Consider the following 21914-nt stretch of genomic DNA (forward strand, 5'->3'; position numbering starts at 1 on the left):
GGGATGTCAGTGTAAGAAGGACCCAAAATACAGGAAAGAAATTCTGAAGACACAAAGGGAAATGATTCTGGCTAAAAAAGAAAGGGTTTTATTTCTGTTTTAGTTTTTCCTAAAGAAATTGTTGTGGGTTCATAAATTTGTCACAAATCATAGATTTTAATATGGCATTGCAAGGGATGGAAGCAACGGGGCAGATAGTCAAGTACACTGGATGTTCACCAAAAAATGTCAAATAGTCCTTTGAGGAATTCAATTTACACGCTTTTTAAAAATATATACTTTTTTTTTTTAAAGCAAGGTCAAAGTAATTTTCAAGGAGATTTTTATGGACCTAACTGTTCAAAATTAATTAATAGCAACCTCACAAGATCTGGATAGTGATAGAAATTGTAATTGGGATTTCAGGGCCATTTTCATTAGTCTTTCCCTTATCTCTACTACCTCTTGTGTCCTACCCCACCCTCTCACTTCAAAAAAAAAAAATCAAATGAATTATTTCAGCATGTCTATTATCTACAAATAATAGGTGCCCATAGTACCTTGTGATAAAGAAATTAAATGAAACTCTGTAATATATAGTAATTCTGATAGCCTATGTGTTCACTATTTTAGTTTACTGTTTCTTTAAAAATATTATTTACTTTTAGCATTCTTTTCTTTTTAAATTTTGAGCCCTAGATTCTCTACCCAAATATACAAAATTATACAAAACTTTCTATTTTAGTGATATTGAAAAAAATCCCAAGAAAATGATGCCTTCAAAGTAATGTTATCCTGGGAGAGATATGGTCACTGGTCTGCACTCTAGTCTCTATCCAGGAAGGGCCTCCATTCCCATTCCCCTGTGTCTGCAAGAACTAGTACATCTTTCTGCCGTTGGGCTCTGACCAAGGCCCATGTTCTCTTGTAGTTGACCCCAGTGCTCCTTTCCATCCTGGAAATATGATCTAGAACTACATAAGTACAGTAGAGAGTTGCCAATTAGTGCCACTCCACCTAGTCCCCACAAAATTACTCTTATAATCTCTCTTAGTTTTCCAACTCCCTTGCTGTCTCTGGGTTTAGAACTCCTGAAGCTGCTGCCATTAGTATTACTGCTACTTGCTATTACTTCTGGTTGTTCTTCATTTTAGAAGAGGACTAATGCTGTTGCAGTTTTGCCCACCTCCAGGGACCACCCTTGGTGCCCCTGCTGAGCTTCTGGGTCTAAACCCACCCCAGTATTTCAGACCTTTCCTTTGGATCTCCTAAGTTGTCTTAACCTAGGAAAACATCTCCCTTTGACCTTTTGTTGGTTCTCTTTGATTTGAGAGGTGGCATTTTAATGCAGTTTGGAGGGGAACCTTGGGAAAGTTCAGCTGATTTCTGTCCTGTATTTGGACATCTTGGCTCTGCCACTAGTTTACTATTACTCAAGAAGTATGTTAACCTCAGTCTATTGGAACCAAAATTGGCGCGAGCGCGCGCACGTGTGTGTGTGTGTGTGTGTGTGTGTGTGTGTGTGTGTGTGTGTGTGTGTGTGTCTGTGTACACACACACACATAAATAATGAAAATGAATACCACACTAAAAAGCAACAACAACAAAAATAAATACTTGAAATGTGTTGCTTTTAAATAGTGTGGTACTCATTTTCATTATTTTTTAGTAATTATAAAAATTGGGGTTTTTTGGGTTCTGCTTTCTTCTCCCCAAATTGATTAATGTAAATCTAACCATGTTTCTCTTAATTCTTCATATTCCTTTTTGGAATCTAAGAATATTCCATTGCATTCTATGTCTAAGATATTAAGTGCCTGCCTTGCCAACTCAATGTCACAGCTATTCTTTTTGAGAAAAAATAACTTGTACTTGTGACTTCCAGATGTGGATGGTCACTCTTTATTCACTAAACAACACTGCCTCTCTTTATCATTATATGAAGTACAAAAATGATTGTATTAAAAAGAAAATGAACCATTTTTCCTATAATGTTTCTAGGTAGTGGAGCTGCTTTTAGCTCGAGGGGCAAATAAAGAACACAGGAATGTTTCAGACTACACACCTCTGAGCCTAGCTGCTTCTGGGGGTTATGTGAACATCATCAAAATATTATTAAATGCTGGAGCAGAGATCAATTCCCGGTAAGCTTTGCTCTTTTATTTGTTTGTGTGATACCCTTTCCAGAACTTATCTAAAATTTGGGACAGAAAGTATAAAAGGAGGCAGCTCAGTGACAAAGTGATAAGAATGCTAGAACTGGAGCCAGGGAGACTTGAAATTAAATCTGACTTTAGACTCTTAATGGGCTAGCTGTGTGACCCTGGGCTTGCCAGTGAAGCCTTCTACCTCCATTTCCTGGTCTATAAAATGGGAAGAACAATAAAAGTACCAGTCTTCCAGGGTTTTGTGAGTATAAAGTATGAATATTTTGATAGTTTCAATACCTTCTCCCCACCCCCACCCCCAATTTTCTTAAACTTCTTAACTTTTCTTCTTAAACTTAAACTAAAAAAAAAAAAAACTTCTTAAACTTTTCTTAAACTTAAACCTAGAATCAATACTACATTTTGATTCCAAACCAGAAGAGCAGTAAAGACTAGGCAAAGAAGAAGTGACTTGCCCAGGGTTGCACAGCTAAGAAGTGTCATTGGCCAAATTTGAACTTGAGACTTCCCATCTTTAGGTTCTCCACCCACTGAATCACCTAGTACTTACTCTTAATATAAAGCAGAACAATATTTTTAAAAATCATATCAACATAAGGAAATTAAAGAATCAAGTAACGGAAAACTTGGCTTCAGATTTTGTCTTGTCATCCAACCCTTCCAAAGTAAATTTAATTCAAGACTAATTCATGTCCTTGTTACCTTTCCTAGACTATTGAAATACCTTCCTATATAGTCTCTGAGACTCACACTTCTCATTCTGGTCCTTCCTCCATGTGGTTTCTAAATTGATGTACTAAAAAAATGTATCTAACCACATCATGACCCTACATAGTAGACTCCAATGGCTCTTTTCAGCCTCTGGAATATATTATAAGCTCCCCATATCTTTTAAAGCCTCATAGCCTATTTTATATTTACAGCCTCTATGTGTTTCTTCCCTTTGTTCTTTTTTCAATGCCAAGGATTACCAAATCTATTTATCTAACCCCAGTCTCTCTGCTTACCTCCAACTTTGCATTTCCAATTACCTGTTGGACATCTTGAACTAGTTATGTCAAAGACATAGAGCACATCCTCTCCCCACCCCATATCCCCAGCCCTTCCCTCTTCTAACTTTCCCTATTGTATTTGTGGATTCCATCATCCTCAGTTAGTCACCCAAGCTCAAAACTAGGTGTCCTCCTCAATTCCTCAGGCTCTCTCCCACATATACAATCTCTTACCTCATTGTATTTTATTTTTACTTTTGTAACATCTCCTGAACATATTCGCTCTGACACAGCCACCATCTGGTGCAGCCTTCATAGCCTCATGAGGAGTTCCCTGGGTTGTCTGAACTTCAATTCCCTTTCCACTCAGCTATCAAAGTGCTTTTCTGAAAGTGTAGGTCTTACCATGTCATTGAACTCCAGTGGCTCCTTATCACTTCCAGGTTCTTATTTTTGACATTCAAATACTTGTTCATAAAAGGGGTCACCCTTTGTACCTATTGATCTTTAAAAAAAATTTTTTTTAACCATTACCTTTCATCTTAGAATTGATACTGTGTATAAAATCAATACTGTTTATTGGTTCCCAGGCAGATTAGGGTTAAGTGACTTGCTCAGGATCACCCAGCTAGGCAATGTCTGAGGCTGTATTTGAATGTAGGACCTCCTATCTCTGGGCTTGGCTCTCTATCCACTGCGCCACCTTGATGCCCTTCCTTCCTATTTATCTTTTCAGTCTTTTTACACCTTCCTCCCTTACTTGTCCTAATAATCTGTACTCTGTTGACAGTGTCTTGTTATAGGGAAAGACATTAACTCCAACTCCTGACTCAACCATTTTCCCTAGGTTCCCCCCATGCCTGGAATTCTCTTTTCTCCCTCAATTCTGTTTTCTGATTTTTCTAGCTTCCTTCAAGTTCCACCTTCCCTTAGAAACAATTGCTGATTTCTCTTCCATACTTTATTCTCTGTTATCTTTGTGGTATACAGTTGTTTCCATTTTCCCTCTGCAGTTAAAATGTGGCTCTAGGAACAGTGAGTTACACACAGTTGGTAGTTAATAAATGAGATCCAAGACATGCTTTTACCTAGCCACTGGACCCGCTTTTTTGTTTGTCCATTGGGTGTTTGCATGTTGTTGAGAGAAGGACTCTCTTTTGCCCTTTTTTGTTTTCCTAGCCCAGCCCCTGGCATAATAGATGCTTAAATAAATTTGTTAATAGATTAAATGACATTCTCTAGACTAGTCTCTTTATGTAATTATTAGATAAATAATAAATGTTAATCTATTCAGCCTTTCATTAAAATAAGTATTTTTTCCCATTTCAGAACTGGTAGCAAATTGGGCATTTCTCCTTTGATGTTGGCAGCTATGAATGGGCATACAGCTGCTGTTAAACTTCTTTTGGACATGGGTTCTGACATTAATGCTCAAATAGAGACTAATCGTAATACAGCCCTTACCTTAGCATGCTTCCAAGGAAGAACTGAAGTGGTCAGCCTTCTCCTTGACAGAAAAGCCAATGTTGAGCATCGAGCTAAGGTAAGAAAAATTGTGTGCACATTTTCTCTAGAGTTGCCTTCAGTTGATTCATTTTTATAGCTCACATGATGGTGCTGTCCTCTGTAGTTAATAAGAGTCTAGTCATTTTTGTCATTTTACTCAGGTCTTATCAGAAAATATTCAGATGGGTATGAAAGTTTCTTTTTATTTTCATAATGACTCCAACAGGAAATAATATGATAATGGAATCAGTCAGAAAATATGTATTCTCTTGTTTATGGTTGTTTCTAGAATAAGTTAATGTAGTTACATGTTTTGATTTTCCTTTTTTTTTTCTAGACTGGCCTAACACCTCTAATGGAAGCTGCTTCTGGTGGCTACGCAGAGGTAGGCAGAGTCCTTCTAGATAAAGGTGCTGATGTTAATGCCCCACCGGTACCATCCTCAAGAGATACAGCTTTAACTATAGCAGCAGATAAAGGACATTACAAGTTCTGTGAACTGCTCATTAGCAGGTAGGGTATAACTGGTCTCCAAATTTGAGAATGAAACCACTGTGCTTTGTAAGACTACTTCAGGAATGGGTTGGTACCAGCACACTGGGCATGAATCAAACTAGTTCTTTTATCTGCTTTTGTTGTTTGATATTTTGTTCTATAGTAATAACATTAGTATATCTTTATGTAATTTTTATTCTAATGTGATAGATATGTTGCTTCTGGACTATTTTGTGTCTACCCCTCGCTCCCATTAGCTCACTATACAAAATCATTTGATTCCTCAACTGCAGTGTATTCTTCATGTCTCTCCTGTATTTGTATTTCAGTAATCATTATTTTGATTCACTTGAAATCCAAGATCTTACTATTTTTTTTTTAAACCCTTACCTTCCGCCTTGGAGTCAATACTATGTATTGGCTCCAAGGCAAAAGAGTGGTAAGGGCTAGGCAATGGGGGTCAAGTGACTTGCCCAGGGTCACACAGCTAGGAAGTCAAGATCTTACTATTGATCATTGTTAATATTGATTTGGACTTCTGCTTAAAGTATCAGAAATAGGTCTGTGACCTCAGTCATCTTGGAGATGGATATTCTGTTTTTAGAATGCCTGGCTCATAATAGGTGCTTATAAAATGCTCATTGATCGATTCTTGCTATTTTATCTGCAGTTTAATTCTGTGTGAAATCTCCTGAAGGTCAAACTTGAGCTTTCATTTAGGTTTTTACCTTATTTTTTGTCAAACATCAGACATTGTCTTGCCAGTGAAGTAGAATTCAGTAACAGTTAATAATTTCATGCCTTTCCCCTGTAGTGAGACCCAAATACTGTTAAAAATTTTCTATAATGTGTAAATTTCTTTGTAGAAACAAAATATCAAAGTTGTGGGAAATATTAAGGCTAAAGTCACCTTTTTACCTCTTTATCTAGTATCCTAGTACAACAGCACTGGGATTTTCACTTGGGTATAATTTTCTATAAACCATTTCCTTAATTCTTTGTGAGGATTATATGGAAAGGTTAGAACTTCAGTAAACAAATCAAAGTAATTTTTAACTCCTAGGGTTTTTGTGTGTTTGATTTTTTTTTTCCCTTAGAAGTTGATTAAAAACAGAATGACATTTAGAAAAGTATATGTCCTTTCCTGGAAAGATTTTAAATGGGTCGGTCTTACAGTATATTTTCAGTTCTGATTAATTTTTTAATTTTATAGAATTTGATATTTTTTACTTAACTTATAATACAGTCATTTATTTTTCTAGGGGAGCTCATATTGATGTTCGTAATAAGAAGGGAAACACTCCATTGTGGCTGGCAGCCAATGGTGGGCATCTTGATGTTGTCCAGTTACTGGTACAAGCTGGGGCAGACGTGGATGCAGCTGATAATCGAAAGATAACTCCCCTTATGGCAGCATTTAGAAAGGTATTTTGCAAATCTTGCAGCTTTCTCTGGGGAAAAGAATGTAGATTCTCTTTAGAGTGCCATTTATTTGCTAACCATTTAAGAACTGTATGATTTAGCATTGAATTGTGAGCCATGCATTTCTCACTCACAGAGGACCTGAATTTAAGTCACAGGAGCATCAGAACAACTAGGACCATGATTTGTGTGTGACATTGCACCGGGGGTTGATGACTTACATTTCAACAGCAAGAAGAAATCATACTTGAGTCTTTGAGGGAGAGCCTGTCTCCTAGCCAAAAACTATAGCATTATTGACTGCCATTCTAGAGTTATCAATGAGCCCACAAAGGTTTTCAGATTAGAGGGTAATATTGGTTTAGTTTTTACTTTTACAGATTATGGAGAGGTGGACACAACTGGAAAAAAAGAAGATGCAACTATCTTAATTATTATCATTATCTCATTTCTTAGCCATCGAATTAAAATATCTACAGGGAAGGAAAGAAGGAAATGTTTTCTCTGCGCCCTTTTAGACAATTATAAACTGAATAGATTCTGTTCAGTCATTGAAGTGTCTGTTTGGTTTTAGAAAAGAAGTTTTATGGGAAGAAGAAAAGTGCAGGATGTGGAATCTAGGAGTTGTTAGGGCCTCCGTTTAAATTTCATCTCTGCTACTTGCTGTCTTTTAGTATTCAGGCCAGATATTTCATGGGGGGTGAGGGGGGTCTCCATTTCCTGTCATATCAGTTTCACTTACTCTGTAGAATGCCTAGCACAGCACTATATGCAAATAATCTATTGCTTATATTGACAATATTACATTGGAATAACTCACATTTACATAACTCTTTACAATTTATAAAATGTTTTTCTAAAATAATACTGATAATTTTAATATCATTATACAATTATCATTATCCCCCTTTTATATATGCAGAAGAGTCTTGCTCATGACTACTTCCCCTAAATACGTGGCAGACCCAGGACTTGAATCTAAGTACTTTCTGTCAGAATTTTTAATACTCTCCTGCCATGTTGGAGAACTTATGGCATGCGTGCCAAGTACCCTTGTCCTCTCCATGCACACCTAAGGACATTTCTCTCGTCACCTGCTCCTCTGCTCAGCAGCCCAATGGAAGTGCTTCCTCCTTCCCCTGTCTGGGATAAGGGGGTGACTTACATGCAGCATAAGGATTGCAGTTTGGGTACTAGGTTGCTACCACTGCTGTGCTGCCTGCCACAATATTCTTGATTAGAATTTATGATTTTTTACAAATTATTTAAATATTACAAGTAAAATTCCATTTTAGAAACAACAAAATTTTTTTTAGTAATGAAATTTTTGAAATAGAAAATAAATTGTTAAACTATCTGTGCTGATCTTCTATCTCTTCTCATTTTCCATGTCCCTTACTGTTTCTTTTCTATTTCTGCTGTTCCTGCCCCCAATTAGATGATTCTTCTGTTCACACTGACTTAATTGGTCTCTTTCCTTTAGTAATCTTCTAGAAATCTAGTCTACATATCTCTACTAAACTAATTTTTGTTAAGTACCACTGCTTTTATCATGTTGTCTTTTCTGTTACCTATCAAATTTATCCTTTTCCCCTTCATTTCATTTTTTACTCAGTACTCCTAAATAGAAATATTTTTGTAGGTTAGAACTCCCCCTCCCCCTGCAAACATTCTGCCCTTAATGTTAACTCTGGTTTTAATCATTATCTTCTACCATTCCATGGTGCTTTTCCTTTTTAAGTCTTATTTATCCTTTAGGGCTAAGCTGTATTCCTATCTTTGATCTTACCCTCTCTCATTCCAGTTCTTACTGGTTTCCTTCAACTCCTCAATTATTTATTGTTCCTTTTGACGCTTGCTCTTACACTGTCTTGCGGTATTACTTCCAATGTGTTGTCATGTCTATTTGTCTTAGATTCTCAGTAGACTTTGAGGGTAGGAATTGAGTGGGCTTCCCTGAGTGCCTATTTAAAAAAACTATATATCATTTAGGAAACAAAAGTGTATAAAACCTACAGAGATGTCATTAATAAAGCCATCTAGAAATTATATGTGAGTGCCAGAGTAGTGTTATAAACTATATATTATAAAAAAGATCAGTGCAGATTGTGATTGCTAAGGAATGTATCATGGAGCAATTGGCATTTTAGAATCTTGATTAGTGAGGATGTAAGTGGAGGAGATTACAAGTAGAAATGTGGGAGTTTTGAATTGCAAAAGGATATTTGTGTTTGTGGTTAGTACATTGTTGAGATTGGTTCATGCATAAAATTCATTCTTCAAAATTGTCAAATGAGTTTGGAACTAGATTGTAGATGGCCTTGAAGGCCAGCATCACAAATATGACATTAATTTGGTGAATGATAAAGCCATCAACAAATTTTTGAGTATTAGCATGTTATTCAGCTTCTTCAAGATCAAATTATTATAAATATCCAACATAATAAACAGTGCTACTCATATGTTTTTGATGATTAGAACACATATGTAGTATTCAGGACTTAGAGATGAAATAGAATATTTATCTAGTTTGTCTCTGAATTAGGACTAAAAATATCTTTGATACTTCAATCAATCCTACTCTACTGTTAATTGGTTACTGTTTATTGGTTCCAAGGCAGTGGGGCTTAAGTGACTTGCTTAAGCTCCCATAACTAGGAAGTGTCTGAGGTTATCAAGGATTCCTTGTTAAAGAATTCTTTGTAACTTGGTTATCAATATGCTTTATATGGATCATACTTTGGAATATAATGAATATTTAATTAATTTTACCTATATGGGAATGATAAACTACTTCAGTTAAGCCAGATGTTTAGTTAGATGATAATTCTTTAGCACTATCAAAGTAAAATTGAAATTTATTTTCAGGGTCATGTGAAAGTGGTGCGTTACTTGGTGAAAGAAGTTAATCAGTTTCCCTCCGATTCTGAGTGCATGAGATATATAGCAACTATCACAGATAAGGTAAGTTACTCATTTGAATCCAGCGGTCTGCTGCTTGTAATATCTGGTTATAATGATTCTCAGTCATGACTCGCATTGGCTGTTTTGTATACACTGCAATCTTAAAGTAGATGTTATTAATGTGTAGATCTAGCTGTGCATATGCCAATTATTCTACTAGTAGTAGTAATAGTTTTTCATGTGAACATCAAAACTGAGTATTAAGATAACATTTATATGCTGTTATCATCCTGTTGTAACAGTTAAAAATTAGGGGAGACTGAGGCAGGTAGAAATTAGTTTCTCTCTGTAAGGAGTATTATATTTTATGAGGTTTATTAAAGATTAAGGATTAAAGAAAATACAAGATAAGAAACACGTGCCTAGGCCAGAGAGGCCTAGACAAGATAATCTCACATCATGGAAGAGCTGCGTCTGCTCCAAAATGAAAGTCCAAAAGACCACAAAAGCCTTTGCAATCAGGTTAAATCCCTTCTCAATCTCGGCCCACCTGAGAATTCAGTGAGATTACAAAGCATTTTGGGGAAGTGGAGCAAGGACTTGTGGGGATTGAAGTCCAGAGTTCAAATCCATTTTTTACACTGTGAAGTATTCTAGACTAGCTGAACTTTCTAAATTATGGAAGCTTATTGCTGCATAATTCTCTCACAAAAAGGTTTAATCATCCTGAGAACTTTTAAAAATGTAAATGGGCTGACTAAAAGAAAAAGAGGAAATCTTATTCTAGTCAGTATTCTTCAGCAAACTCTTCGTCCATCAACATCAGTAAAACATCACATTGGATTCTAATATCAGTCTCTAATATGTTGCATAGTATAATAAAAATGGCATTAGTGTAAGAAAAAGATCAAGAACATGTATATGAAGAATAAACCTAAACCAAAAGAATTTGAGAAGTGTTGAGGAAACTGTTTTAATTAGCTGAGAGAGAGAAATATTTAAATATGGGAAAAAATCATAGACATCATTTATAAACATACTGTTTTCTCATTTACAAAATTTTTGAGGATAATTTATACTTATAGTGAGTATGTTTGGCAAAAATATAAAAAGGAAACAGTAAGAGGTTTTCACAAATTGTATTTTTCAGCAGACCAAATCTTTACTGCCATCAAAAAGTATAAAGGTTTGTAGCAGAGCATACAAGGAAGGTTCTACTGTATACACATTTTGTCTTAGCTATGAATTTTTTTAGAACACATTTTATCCTAAAAAGTGTCTTCCAGAAAGATATTTCTCATAGATGTATACAGCAATTCATAATAATAGCGTGTGTGTGTGTGTATTATTCTTTAAGATTTTCATAGCACTTTATATATAAATACAGCAACAGAGAAAGCTTCTTTACTTAATCTCTAGTCATTCATGTCAAGCAAAACAAACCATGTTTTTTGTTTGCTTCTTTTATGGAGGATGGTTCCACATGGAAAAGAAAGTAAGATATTATTTTAGCTTCTTTTTGCAGATGATACTGTGTTATTTAAATTGAGGCCCAGTATAGCATAAAACTCTTAACCATAAAAGATTCAAACATTGTTACCTGCATGAGGAAAACTCAAGTGAATATAGAATAACTTTGACTTAATTTGCAGTTGGATGAACTATAGAGTTTGCCCATAAGTAAACACACAATAAAGTGGACTTAAAGTCTAAGAAGAAAGGGTATGCAATATTATGTTTAGGAAATGTCACATTTTCAGTAATACAAACCTTCACTCTGAGACAATAATGTGTTAGGTTTTTTTACATGAAAATTTATCTTATTACATGGTACTGTTGTATAATAGATTTTAGAGTCTCAAAACTAGGAAGAACTGTTTTCAATGCCCACCTCTGATACATAGTTGCTCTGGGATACTGCACTAATTATTAATTTCCTCATGCAAAATTATCTACTAAATGGCAGAGAAAGTGCTCTGATTTATAGTGGAAAGGCATTTCTTATAGCCCATGCGCTATTCCTGTCTTCTGTTCTCTTACATGGCTGTAAATCATATGTAAAGAATCATACTTCTTGGGCACCTACAGGCCAGTATAAGAATATCTGGTAAACCACAAATCAGATGTAGGCTTGGACCACTAGAGAATGCACAGGAAACAATTCTGCTTTGGCTGCATCTCGCCCATTTTTGCCTCCTTTATCATTGCCACAGAGTGAACTTCATCATCTTCTCTGCAACTTGGACTTTTTCAAGTGCTTCATCTTTCAGATTCTTCTTTCTTGGATCCACTCTCAATTTTGCTATCAAAATAGTCTTGCGAAAGTATAGTTCTGCATGATTTCTTTCCCTTTCTCAGCAATTTTCAATGGTTCTCTTTTTCTTCTAGGAGAAAAAGACAATTAATCAGATTAGAATTTCAAGCCAGACATGACCTGTATTTTCCCTTCACACACTCTCTTATCTAGCCTGCTTCCTTTTCCCCTAACTCAGTATCCCATCTCTTCATTTTCCTTGGCATGGGCATGGCAAACCCATTTCTGGAATACATTCCTGGAAACCCATTCCTTCCTCATCTTGATTTCATCTTTAGCATTCTTTAAGACTTGGCTCAGGTATCATCTCTCCTTCCAATTATCTTATATTTTACCAATTATTTATGAGTTTAGGATTCCTCTAAAGAAAGGAAGTCTCTTAAGGAGACATTGTTTTGGAGTTGTAGATATAATTCAAAGTAATAGCTTACATTTAATCAATATTTGATAAATATTTCTTGTATTGAATTGAAGGAGTTTCAGAAATATTTCAAAAGATCCAAAATGGTCTTCCAGAAGGAGAACAGAATTTTGAATCAGAAAACCTATTTTCAAATACCAACCATGCTCTTTATCATTGGTATTAGTCTAGTCAAGTCACTTTCCATCTCAGTGCCTTAGTTTACTCATCTGTAAAATGAAGGGATTGTGTTGGTTGATCTTTAAGGTCTCTTCCAACTCTTAATACTCTGTTCCTGAGATGTATGACTGAAAAGGGTGTATTGGTATTCTAAGGATAAAGAGTAGACAGATGATTTTAGAGAAGTCTCTTAATACTACTGGATCTCAGCTTTCTTATAAAATGGGGAGAGGGCTGAATACATTGGACTTTGAGGGTCTATCTAAGATGTTGTTGAGAATTAGGGAAAGGAATATCACACACACAAAAAACATTTTGATGGGTTACAATTTCTGCCTTTGGGTACAATGAAGGAATAAAGAAACCCTTAAAAATTAGTCTTTCAAAAATGTATTAATTTTTCAAGACTTTCATTTTTACATATATCCCTCACTTCACATCTCTTGTCCCCTATAGCTATTTCTTGTGAAGAATTGTGAAAAAAACTAAGTTGTTAAGCAAAACTAACCAACATATAATTAGAGTCTGAAAATATATGTGTTATTAAATACCTAGTACAAACAGTCCTCACCTCTAGAACTTGAACCCTGGCCATAACTAAAAATCCTTAATGTGGCTGTCTTATTTTGATTTTTAAAATCTGTGACTCATTATTTAAATTGTCTAACCATCATAAGTCCCTCTGAATTGTCCTGGATCATTGCACTGCTGCTAGTAGAGAAGTCCATTACATTCAATCGATTGTACTACAGTCTATCCGTCTCTGTCTGTAATATACTCCTGAATCTGCGCCTTTCACTCTGCATCAATTCCTGGAGATCATTCCAGTTCAAATGGAATTCTTCTACAAACCCAATTTCTTTTTAAAGTACTTTGAAATTTTCCCAGTAATTCATACCGAATATGGTCATTTGTATTCTTGGGATTTATTGAATATTGGCTTATTGAATTCAGTTATTTATTATTCATTTCTCTTGTTCTTGAAGACTAGATTTTTTTTTGTTCCTTCATAATGACTGTTGTTGCTATTTTTTATTCTCTAAAGTATTCTTGAGATAGTTTATTATAATAACTCTAAATTTGTAAATCAACCTTGGTAATATTTTTTTCATAATAGTGAGGCCTATCTATGACTTCTGGATATCCTTCAAAATAATTGTCAGTTTTTATTTCTTTCAAGTGTTATACAGATCTTCACTATATCTTGATAGATTGGTAGATATTGTTATATACTATTTATAATTATTTTGAAATAAGCCTTTTTGTTGTCTTTTTGGAAAAATAAGGTTTTTTTGGATGCCTTTGTTTTTTTGTTATCATAGTTCTACATTCCCAATAAAATAGTATTTGAGAAAGATTCAAAGAGGGAGCGAGGGAGGGAGAGAGCAGGAAGAGGAATAAAATTTAGCACAACCAAGCAATACACTGAAAAAAGTCAAAAAACTGTGTACATCATTTTTGGCCATCCCACCTATGCAGAGTGTTTCAACAGGAATGACATCTTTTCTTTTGAACTGTGTTCTATATTAATAATTTTGTAACATTCACTTTGTTCTTTCTGAAGTTATTGTGTATGTTATTTTCTTGGGTCTTCTTACTTCATTCTATTTCTTTTCATTTAGATCTTTCAGGCATCTCTATATTCATTACATTCACCATTTTTAAGTATAATGGTATTCCCTGGCTTCCTTCAAGTTCCAGGGAAAGACATCTTCTGCAAGAAAGCTTTTTCCAATCTTTAAATTATTTATTTTACTTTAAGACTGTCTCCATTTATCCTACATTTTCTTGTTGGTACATATAGTTGTTTGGATGCTTTCTTCCTTTATTAATCTGAGAGCTCCTACAGGGGAGGTATTGGCTTTTGCCTTTCTCTGTATAGTGCTTAGCATAGTGCCTGTCACCTGTTATTAAGTATTTAATAAATTTTTATTGAATTGAACATGACAGCTAAGTTGCACAGTGGATAGAGCTTTAGGCTTGGAGTCGGGAAGATTTCTTTTTGTGAGTTCAAATCTGGCCTCAAACGTTTATTAATTGTGTAGTCCTGGGCAAGTCACTTAACCATGTTTGCCTTAGTTTCCTCATGTATAAAATGATCTTGAGGAGGAAATGGTAAAACACGCCATCTTTCCCAAGAAAACTCAAAAGTGGTATCACAAAGAGTCAAGAGTCAGACATGACTGAAAAACAACTGAACAACAAAAATTAAATTGATGACGTCCCTTAGCTATTTCATCTGACTCCATTAGTTGGGTGTCATAGCTTAAAATGTAGGCATTTCATTTTTTCCTTGTAAAATCTCCAGTACCCAAATCAAATAATTCTTTCAAAGGTATCATTCATGAAATATCTTATTTCTTAGACTACCAAAGCCTTAGGATATGTGTGTTAATTTGTTTTTTCTTATTTAAGCCAACATTTAAACTATCTGTCTCTTATTTTTTCCTTTTATTTTGTTGTGATTTGGGAAAAATAGATAGGGTGACTGGAGCTGTGATTTTATGAGCGTTAAGTGAATGTCATCCTAGGACTGGTTGATAGTTGTTAAGATTTGCCTGAAGTTGTGAGAAGGAAGAGACTTGGCAGGGGTCACATGGTCAGCATGGGAACCTGGTCTACTTGGCTTTAAGGCTATTTTCTTTCTTCTCAGCATGAGAAGAAAATCTTAGGAATTTATGGCATTGATTTCATGTCACAATGCATTCTTCATTTAGATTGGATATTTATATTCCTTTTTCATTTCAGGAGATGCTGAAAAAGTGCCACCTTTGTATGGAGTCAATAGTACAAGCCAAAGATAGACAGGCTGCTGAAGCAAACAAAAATGCAAGCATCCTCTTGGAGGAATTAGACTTGGAAAAGGTAATTATTATCTTAAAGAGCTTTTGCCTTTGTTCATTAGCATCAATTACTTTTAATATGTCATATGTGTGTTTTTACTGTTTAGATATGAACAAGTATAGAAAATTAGATGTTAAGTTAGGGACTCAGTCACTTTGCCAACATTTATTTTGTGATCATAGAGTGCTAGGGCCTCTGGCTTATACTGGAGATAAAAGGACCAAAAAATGAATAATACCTTCTTTTAAGGAGCTTACCTTTTGAAAAGGAGAGGTGACACATACTTGCATTATACATACATGCATATGTACATGTGTGTGTTTAATAGAAAAATAAAGGTGAGAAAAAGAAGGTAGTGAAGGCAGGCAAATAGCATCTGAGGAATCTAGAAAAGTCTTAAGTAGCTTTTGTTATGTCTTGAAGAAAATGAGGGGAGTTTCTGAGGAAGCTCTGAAGAGGTCTAAGGATTTAGCAAACGTAAGTGTTAAGGAGATGGGATCATGTGTGAGTAGCAGTTTGGTAGAACCAAGGAGTATGAGAAGAGGAGCAATACATATCAGAAGTTTATTTGGGGCCAGGTTGGAAAGGATTTTTAATATTAGAGCCTCTTAATTGATCTGTGCTTCAGGAAAAATCACTTTGGCAGATCTGTAGAAAATTCATGGAAGTGAGAAGGAAAAAATAGATGAGAATTCAGGGGAACCAGTAAGGAGGTGGTTATAGTCATTGAGACTGGAGGAAGTGTGGAGATAAATGTGGATTTTGGAGCTGATGAAGTATAGATGGCATCATTGAGTGAGAGTAATGTGGTCCTGGGGGCTCCACATTTGGGGTAAAGGACTCATCAAGAGATTTTACTGGACTTGATAAACCTGAAGATCCAAGTTGGGGAATTGCTGAAAAAAACTGGAAAATGAGATGACAAAACCTATGCATAAAGTGATGTCTCACCCCCACTCCCCCAGATAAAGTCAGAATGGGTACATGATCTAGACATTAATTATGATGTCATAAGCAAATTGGGGGAGCATAGGATAGTTTAACTTTCAGATATATGGATAAAGGAGGAATGTAATAGCTAATAAGAGATAGAGAATATTATAACATGTAAAATGGATAATTTTGATTATGTTAAGAAAGTTTACATAAACAAAACCAATGCACTCAATATTAGAAAGAAAGCAGAAATGGGGGTGGGTGGGTTTTTATAGCAAGTGTCTGACAAAGACCTCATTTCCCAAAAATACTGAAAATTGAGTTAAATTTGTAAAAATACAGGTCATTCTTCAATTTGATAAATAGTCAAATAATATAAACAGGTAGTTTTTGGAAGAACTAATTAAAGGAAGAAAAAATACACAGTTGGGTGAGAAATACATTTAACTTGGGGAAACAAGAGGGAAAGGCTTGAAGCAATTCAGGGATCAAAAGGGTGGAGAGGGGTTACATTTAGGAATAGATTAGTTCCAAACAAAATTAATTTTAAGGATGAACAAAGAATTGGAAGCTGATAAGGAATCCACCAAATGGGGAATGACTGAAAAAGTAATAATTTAAAAATATGATGGAATACTCTTAAGGAATGATGATGGGTATGCTTTCAAAGAAACCTAGGAAGACTTGTTTGAGCTGATGCAGAGTGAGGTGAGCAGAACCAGAATCATAATTCATTTAATAACTGTGATGTAAAGATAAACAACTCTGAAAGACCCTGATCTTAGAAGACTGACAACATAACATATTAACTGTTCTCAGATAGAGAGCTGATGGATTTCAGAGTACAGGTTGAGATATTTTATTTTGAATATTACCAACGTGGTATTTGTTTTGCTTGAAAGTTTAGAATAGGGGTTTTATTCTTTCTTTTTTTCTCATTTTGGGGCAGCAGAAAGATAGAATGTAGAGAAGACATTCTTTTCATTGGGGGAAGAAAAGTAAAATTGAATTTTAAAAAGATTTTAGAACTAGTACTATGAATAATGATACACCAATTGTTCTTAGTATTCTGAAATAGTTTAGATTGCTCTGATATTTGGAGACTATAGAGAAGTAAAACATTTGATTGCTGAAACATTAACTGAATGTCTCCTGAGTGTCTTTCAAATTCTGATACATTCTCTTGTCACTTTGGATGATTTCATTGTGGACTTACCTAAAAGATAGGGAATTGAGCTATATAAAGTTCTGAATAAGAGTAATATTTTGGAGCTTCATAAAAGATAAAACATTTGTTTTAGAACTTTTATAAATAGAGTTCAGAGGATATAATTTCTCATTTGAGTTTTTTTTTTTAAGAATTCAAATGTTATAATCTCTTTTTAATATTTTTCTCAATAGCTAAGGGAAGAAAGTAGGAGGTTGGCTTTGGCTGCCAAAAGAGAAAAGAGAAAGGAGAAGAGGAGAAAGAAAAAAGAAGAACAAAGAAGAAAACTAGAAGAAATTGAAGCAAAAAATAAAGAAAATTTCGAACTACAAGCTGCTCAAGAGAAAGAAAAACTTAAAGTTGAAGGTATTCTTGAAATACACATATTAAAGCCTCCTGTTCTTATAAAAAATCATATTTCATTTATTATCAGTCAGTTGAATTAGAAGACACTTTTAGGCATTTTAAAGCATACTAGACATTTAAGACACTTAAAGTATATTTTACTTTATGAAATTTATTTTTTTATGATATATATATACTTACCCTTAAATTGGAAAGGTACAAATTTTGAGGACTTTTGTCCTTTACTACCACTAATCTTCAAGCTTCATAATTCTTGTTTGTTTTAATTTCCTTTAAAAAATTATCTTCGACAGAGTTATACAGTGATTAAATAGTGACAAAATTAAAAGTAATTTAAGCCCAGTAACATTTCTCATTTCCTTCTAGTGAAAAGGAGGATGCCTTCTAACATAATGGAATGCAGCATTTACATTTAGAATTGGTTTATCCCAGAGGAAGAAGGATCAGGAAGTTACCTTTGTCTCCTCCATGGCACTAATGGGACTTAATTTGCCTTCTTCCTTCTCATTTCTCTTCTTCTTCCCTTCCTTTCCTTTTCTCCCTTTGCATGCATTTATTCTGCTCTTGGAAATTATTATAAGACAGCTAGAAATCATATTTGGGACATTGGGAGGAAGATTACAATGAGTGTTTATTAACATTTCCTTACTGATCCCAAAGCAAGTACTAGAGGGTGTTTTCTATTTAACCTTTGTTTACCATATAATAGAGAAATGGTTAGGGAAGACTGTTAGAACAATTATGTAATGCAATAGAATTAGAACTCTGAAGCCAGAGTGATAGGACTAGTAATGGAAAGCCTGGGTTTTTCCTATTACCACTTGGGTCATCTTAGGCAAGTCAGTTTCAACTTTCTGGGCCTCAGTTTTCTCCTCTATAAAATAAGGCCCTTTCTAACTTGATTTCTGATTCTATGACCTATTTTGAAATCTGGAACATCTAGGAGTTAAGAAGAAAACTGGAAGCAATAATTGAAATATTAAATTTGTTCCTTTTTTTTCTAGAAACAGTATAAGCAGAAACCTTTCCTTTATTTACAAATGAAAATACCAATGTTATTGTAATTGTGATTATTTTGTAATTTGAGTTATTCAAATGAAATTCCATAGCAGTCTCTTGTAGGAACAGTAGCACACCATTACATGTTGTTTAAGCTATGTGATATTCTCATCCTAGCCATGCTTCTTAAGCCTTGACTTATCCTATAATTTTATTATTTGAGTGGTTCTTTAGAACACTGGAGCAAATCATTTTTTTTTCTTCACACTTGGAATAGGATTGGTGACAGAGACAAGAAATCTGATAATTGTGTCATAGAGCAGAGCAGGTAGGGACTTGAGCTGTTTTCCACTCCTTCATTGTATAGTTGAGAAATCAGACCACATGCCTGGGAAGTGCTGAGCCTTGGACCTGGGTCTTCCTGAATCTTCTAGGGTCCCTCCCTTCTCTACACCTCACTCTGAGTCTTGATCACTATCACTTCTGTGGTAACAAGTGAAAAGCTTGTGGAGTGTTTTGAGTATTAGCAGAGTGACTACTACTTTTCTCAAACACTTAGACTGAATATCATGCACTTTTATAACTACATACATATGTATCTATTTTTATTTGAAATATATCCCTCGTGATTTTACTGATATTTTCTGCCCCCTCAGATGAGCCGGAAGTTCCAATGGAACCTCCCAGTGCCACAACCACAACTACCATAGGTATATCTGCAACCTGGACGACTTTGGCCGGTTCCCATGGTAAAAGAAACAATACCATGACCACAACCAGTTCAAAAAGGAAAAACAGAAAAAATAAAATCACTCCAGAAAATGTTCAGATAATATTTGATGATCAGTTGCCTATCTCATATAACCAACCTGAAAAGGTGAATGGGGAGTCAAAAAGTAGCAGTACTAGTGAAAGTGGAGACAGTGACAACATGAGGATTTCCAGCTGCAGTGATGAAAGCAGCAACAGCAACAGCAGCCGCAAGAGTGACAGTCACTCCTCAACTGCCCCACCGGTGACAACTGCTCCAAGCAACAAAAAGCAGCCTTCAGTGCTTGTCACCTTTCCAAAGGATGACAGAAAAGCAGTTTCTGCCAAGACTTCTGTCAAGTCAGTTCCATTTAAATTTCTACTCTAACCCTGCTAATAACTTAAAAGGTCTGGTTGAGTTACCTTATGATGCTGAACTCGTGAAATGTATGGTTTTTTTTCTTTGCTAAATGACATAGAATTGATTAAATAATAGCAGCTTGCATTTGCAATTGACAATATTTAAGTTTACAAATACAATACAAAGATTTGGCCACAAAACAAACTCTGCAAAGTATATAACAGGGCAAAGACTTGACTTCTAACTCTCTCTCCCCCCTCCATTTGAGTTGTGTTGCGCACTTGATAATTTTTCACCATTTAAACAAAACCTGCATGATAAAACATGCAGGATGGCAGGCAAAATTACTTCACCAGCCTTTTTTTTTTTTAACCCTTACCTTCCATCTTGGAATCAATACTGGATATTGGTTCCAAAGCAGGAGCGGTAAGGGCTAGGCAGTTGGGGTTGCTTTGAACCCAAGACCTCCCATCTCTGGGCCTGGCTCTCAATCTACTGAGCTACTCAGCTGCCCCCTTCACCAGCCCTTTTGCTTAATGTTTTGTTTAGCTTTTTCAGCTTTTATGTATGTTAAATAGGTTTTTTCCCCGTTTCTACCTCTAAGGTTGTCTGAAACTATCAGTGAGGTATCTGGAAATTCATTGTCTACCTGCACAAAATCTGCACCCTCTCCACTTTCTTCACCAAATGGAAAGTTGACAGTAGCTAGTCCTAAACGTGGTCAAAAGAGGGAAGAAGGATGGAAGGAAGTCGTAAGAAGGTCAGTAAAATGTTCTTTTGTTCAAATTCTTTTTAATTTTATTTTCGGTTCTGAATTCTCCCTTCCTTGGGGTGGAAATGAAGCCCATTACAAACATGTATAGTCAAACAAAACAAATTCCCATGTTACCCAAATCCAGAAAACTGCTGTGTTTCAGCCTGTACATTTCCTCTCTGAGGAGGGCTAGATGGCATGTTTCATCAGAAGCCCTCTGAAATTGGTCATTGTGTTGAACAGAGATGTCAAGTCTTTCCAAGAATTTGGCTTTCCAATATTGTTAACCTATAAGTTCTCTTAATTTTTCTCTCCTCACTCTGCATCTCTTTATAACGCCTTCCTAGGTTATATGTTCTTTCTTGATATACCATTTTTATTTTTGTGTTTTAGTGTATGCAGGTTTTGGTGCCATCCAAACCACAACCTCCATTTTTTTTTCAAGGACTTTTAGAAATGATTTTTCTCTCCAAATTTGAAACCATTTTGTTTTTTAAATTTAAGTGTATGCCAGAGTGGGTTAGAGAACATAAAATATTAGTGATCTATAAAGAATTGAAATGATTGGTTTAATAACCCTTTGAGCTCATAATACCTCCCTGTATATTCCCGTTTGTTTTCATTGCCTGTATATCTTTGATTGTCAATGAGATCTCATCACATTTCCAAAATATATTTTTATATAATCTTGAAATAAACCATTATCAATAACTCAAAAGAAAAAAAACACAACAAAAACCTATACTCATCCACACCTCAGATAAATATTTTTTGGAGGACTAAGATCCTAAACCTTGGTTTTCTTTTCAACTAATTGGTAATGTTTAAGTTAACATTTCAAATTCTACTTTCTGATGCCATCAACTTGGAATATCAAAGAAATTTCTAAATGTGATTAAAACTAAAGCAAATGTTTCACTTGAGTCCTTTTTACTGTAATTATGTGCCAATGTTGAGGAATAATCCCTGGAAAGGAAACAAGACCTGTGTCTGGAAATAATATTAGAACAATAAGAATAGAAAAAGAGTTCCTTAGGCAGTTAAGGACTCGGAAATCATTCAGCCTATATTAATTAAGAAATGTTTACTAAGCAATTAGTAGTTCAATTAAAATTATAGTAACCACATTGAATCTCTTTGAAAAAATAAAAATGTTCAAAATGTCATTAAGTTTATGTAAATATTTCAAATTAATATTGTTTATTAAAAGAGACCCCTCCGCCCCCACATACTATCCTTTAACTTGATGAATCTGTTTCTTACCACTTAATTCAAGGTTTTTATTAACTCAAATTTCTCTCTATCACCCACCTAAGGGAAACAAATGGAGTTCTACT

The 21914-nt window shown here is 35.0% G+C and overlaps 1 protein-coding gene across 10 annotated transcripts in view; it reads left to right on the forward strand.

The window, feature by feature from the left end:
• ANKRD17 (ankyrin repeat domain 17) overlaps positions 1–21914 on the forward strand; it is a 155531-nt gene that overhangs the window by 117363 nt on the left and 16254 nt on the right. For all 10 annotated transcript variants that reach the window (XM_056803344.1, XM_056803343.1, XM_056803345.1 and 7 more), the window contains 9 exons: positions 1981–2123; positions 4469–4682; positions 4983–5158; positions 6403–6565; positions 9431–9526; positions 15109–15225; positions 17542–17713; positions 19369–19822; positions 20428–20583. In XM_056803344.1, coding sequence (XP_056659322.1) covers positions 1981–2123; positions 4469–4682; positions 4983–5158; positions 6403–6565; positions 9431–9526; positions 15109–15225; positions 17542–17713; positions 19369–19822; positions 20428–20583 — 1691 coding nt within the window. The remainder of the gene's footprint in view (positions 1–1980; positions 2124–4468; positions 4683–4982; positions 5159–6402; positions 6566–9430; positions 9527–15108; positions 15226–17541; positions 17714–19368; positions 19823–20427; positions 20584–21914) is intronic.

Source organism: Monodelphis domestica, chromosome 6 (genome assembly GCF_027887165.1).
Source record: "Monodelphis domestica isolate mMonDom1 chromosome 6, mMonDom1.pri, whole genome shotgun sequence".
Classification (NCBI taxonomy): Eukaryota; Metazoa; Chordata; class Mammalia; order Didelphimorphia; family Didelphidae; genus Monodelphis; species Monodelphis domestica.